The 2,984-nt window shown below is 54.8% G+C and overlaps 1 protein-coding gene across 1 annotated transcript in view; it reads right to left on the minus strand.

The window, feature by feature from the left end:
- ASTN1 (astrotactin 1) overlaps nt 1-1,964 on the minus strand; it is a gene marked incomplete at its 5' end in the record, with an annotated part of 25,726 nt that extends 23,762 nt beyond the window's left edge. Inside the window, 3 exon segments of the mRNA XM_010149037.1 lie at nt 864-948; nt 1,154-1,321; nt 1,815-1,964. Of these exon segments, the coding sequence (XP_010147339.1) occupies nt 864-948; nt 1,154-1,321; nt 1,815-1,964 (403 nt within the window).
- Between the last annotated feature and the right edge of the window lie 1,020 nt (nt 1,965-2,984).

The following is a 2,984-nucleotide window of genomic DNA, read 5'->3' on the forward strand; positions in this document are numbered from 1 at the left end:
GCAGGGTTGCTGCCGAGCCCAGCCTTTGATGATTTTCTCTTACTGCTGTGAAAACTAATGACTTCAGAGAGGGCATCCTGCCACACCTGGGGATGCCGGCCACATGGATCCAGCTGTGGCACAACAAGATGAGGGAAGGAAAAAGGGGGTTGGAGGTGCCGATGCACACGGGGCCTCTGGTTTTGGGGGTTTAGCTTTCTGCACATTACCTCCAGCTATTTCTGGAAGTCCCCATCTGCACAAAATAGACCCATGAGCATTAAGGACCAAATAGAGTATCCTCCAAGGGTCACAGAGAGATGAGAATATTTGGGATCCCCTACCAAATTGCTGCTGAAACACCAGAAAAATTTCCCTTTGCGCTTGCAGGGGTGTAAAGCTGTAGAGCAGACGGCAACTGCTCTATTCCCTCAGGCCATGGCATCAAAGCATCTAATTTGCCTAATTTTGAATGAGGCAGCCCAACCCAGCAGTGTCCCTCCACTACCAGGGACCCCAGCTTGACCTCAGCCCTCCTCCCAACTCCTTGCACACCCAAACTGAAATCCCTGCAAAGCACAGGATACCAAGGCGAGTGTCAGCAAGGGGAAGAGGCACAGCCTCAATCCCCTCTAGAAGGTGTTCACTCTGAAACCAAACAATGGCCCTTTCTACATGACCTCTGATTATTTTAAAGAATACAAATCCTCCCTCCTGCAGTCCTGCTGCAGAGCCCAGCAGCGCACTGACCTTACGGTTCACCAAGACGCTTCTAACTCCTTTGCCCACAGGGATTTGCCACAACCCTACTATGCTGCTGCTGAAGCCCAGCAGCTCATGCGAGGACAGTCCAAGCCTGGGTACGTTACAGCAGGCCCACTTACCCCTGGTTTGTTCCCCACTCATTGCGGATGCAGAGATGCTTGTGCACAGGGTCCTTCATGTAACCTTCGTAGCAGAGACACTCACCTACGGAGAGAGGGGGGACATGAAGGACATGGGAGGATAACGCTTTCCACGTGCGTCCCTGCCAACCCCAGCCTGCAGCTACCCGGGACACCTGGCAGCTCTGTTCTTGCATGTGGAGCAAGGTGGGAAAGCGTCTTCCTATCAGAGCCTGGTTGAGCAGGCAGAGGGTTACCCCCAAACCCACTCCAACCCCTTCACCACCTACCGGTCTCAGGGTCACACTGGTGCTCGCAGGGGTCGAGAAGGCGCCGGGCACAGAGGTCCAGGGCCCAGGGTCCGCTGGAGTTTTGCTGGGAGAAAAGGATGACCTGTGCCGGGTTCAGCCAGTCACTGGCATCCAGCTGGCTCCCCTCCAGCAGGATGAACCGGCTCCCTGCCACCGAGAGGGGAGTCAGTGGTGGTGACCCGCTGCTGTCCCCTCCATCGCATGATGGTCCCCTCCATCCCATGATAGATCCCTCCATCCCATGCCCATCCTGCCATGGTGTCCTCTGTCCCATAACAGCCCCCTCTGTTCCACACTGAGCGCCTCTGTCGTGTGCTCATCCCCTCCGCCTCGTGACAGTCCACTCCATTCCATGTCTGCGTCCTCCATCCCATGAGAGCCCCCTCAGCCTGGGCCTGTCCCCTCTGTCCCACACTGGCCACCTCCCTCCCACACCCCTCTCCTCAGTCCCACACCTGTCCCCTCTGTTCCACACTGGTGTCTTCCCATTCATGCATTCCCCTCCATCCCATTCCTGTTCCCTCTGTCCTGCGCTTGTCCCACATCTGTCCTCTCCATCATTCCCTCCCCCTCCTGATTACAGCTCTCACAGCTGGGCAGGAGGGGGAAGGCTGGGGGGGTAGGACCGTAGGGTGCTCACCATCGGCAATGAGGTGCTCGGGGACATGGAGGGTGATCTTGACAACAAGGGGGCAACTCATGTGGGAGGAGCACACCAGGCTGATGACACAGCTCGTCACGCTGATGAGGGTCAGTGTGGTCTTGTTCACAGGGCTCCGGGGGGAACCCACTGCAAAACACGAAAGCACAGTCAAACCTGAGACCCAAAGGACCCATGAAGATCTTGGGGTGCAGCCAGAGGATCTTGGTGTGCAGAGACTCTGGAAATCCAGCATCAACCCAGTCAAGTGGAGTCACTTAGGATTTTCAAGAGCATGAAACAGCCTTTTCGGCAGCATTCTCTCCATTCTGCCTGCTGCAGCTAGGGTCTCCCTGAGCCCCCACAGCCTGGGGTCTCCCACACCCCTGCACCACTACCACACACTGAGAGCTTTGCAACAGCAGGACTTTAAAGGAGAGCAGAGATATTGAGGAGAAGGAAGGTAAATGCAATATCTGGGTTTTTTTTTCCACTCAGCACTTCTCTTGGGTAAATTCTGCCATGATAACAGCCTCTGGATGCCTTTAAAAAAGCACCTGAGAGCCATAACTGCTCAGGGCACAGAGTTCTTCCGACTTTTCATCTCTCAGCTGAAGAAGAAGAACAAAAAAAAGCTGTCTGGGGGCTGAGCTATACCCTGCAGAGTCCCAGCATGGTCACTGGGAGCAAAGGAGATACCTTCTAGGCTACCACTCCCAGAAAAACAAGTCACTGCTCACAGAAGGAGGGAAAACAGGGAGAAACTCGCATCCCTAGGGCAGGAAACCTCCAAATGGGATGGTGCAGGATGAGACCCCTGCCCAGGGATCAAGTCTGTCTCCATCCTCCATTGCATATTCAGCTCATACGCGCATGTGCAGGAGTTCACGGGCAGCCTTTAAAGTGTGTTACTCATTAATACACACCAAAGCCCAGCAGAAGCCTACAGCAAAAATCAGAATATATTTCATCCTCTGCTGAGAAACTCCATTGGAGAGCAGTGGCAGCCCGCTGTGGGAACAGGGACTGATGCCTGCCCGTGGCAGCCTGGATTGCACCTGTGTTTCCATCTTTTGCTGATGGAAAGTGCACCCTCAGCAAGTTTGCCGATGACACCAAGCTGTGTGGTGTAGTCGATGCGCTGTCGGGAAGGGATGCCATCCAGAGGGA

This window comes from Eurypyga helias, unplaced genomic scaffold (assembly GCF_000690775.1).
Source record: "Eurypyga helias isolate BGI_N326 unplaced genomic scaffold, ASM69077v1 scaffold29543, whole genome shotgun sequence".
Lineage (NCBI taxonomy): Eukaryota > Metazoa > Chordata > Aves > Eurypygiformes > Eurypygidae > Eurypyga > Eurypyga helias.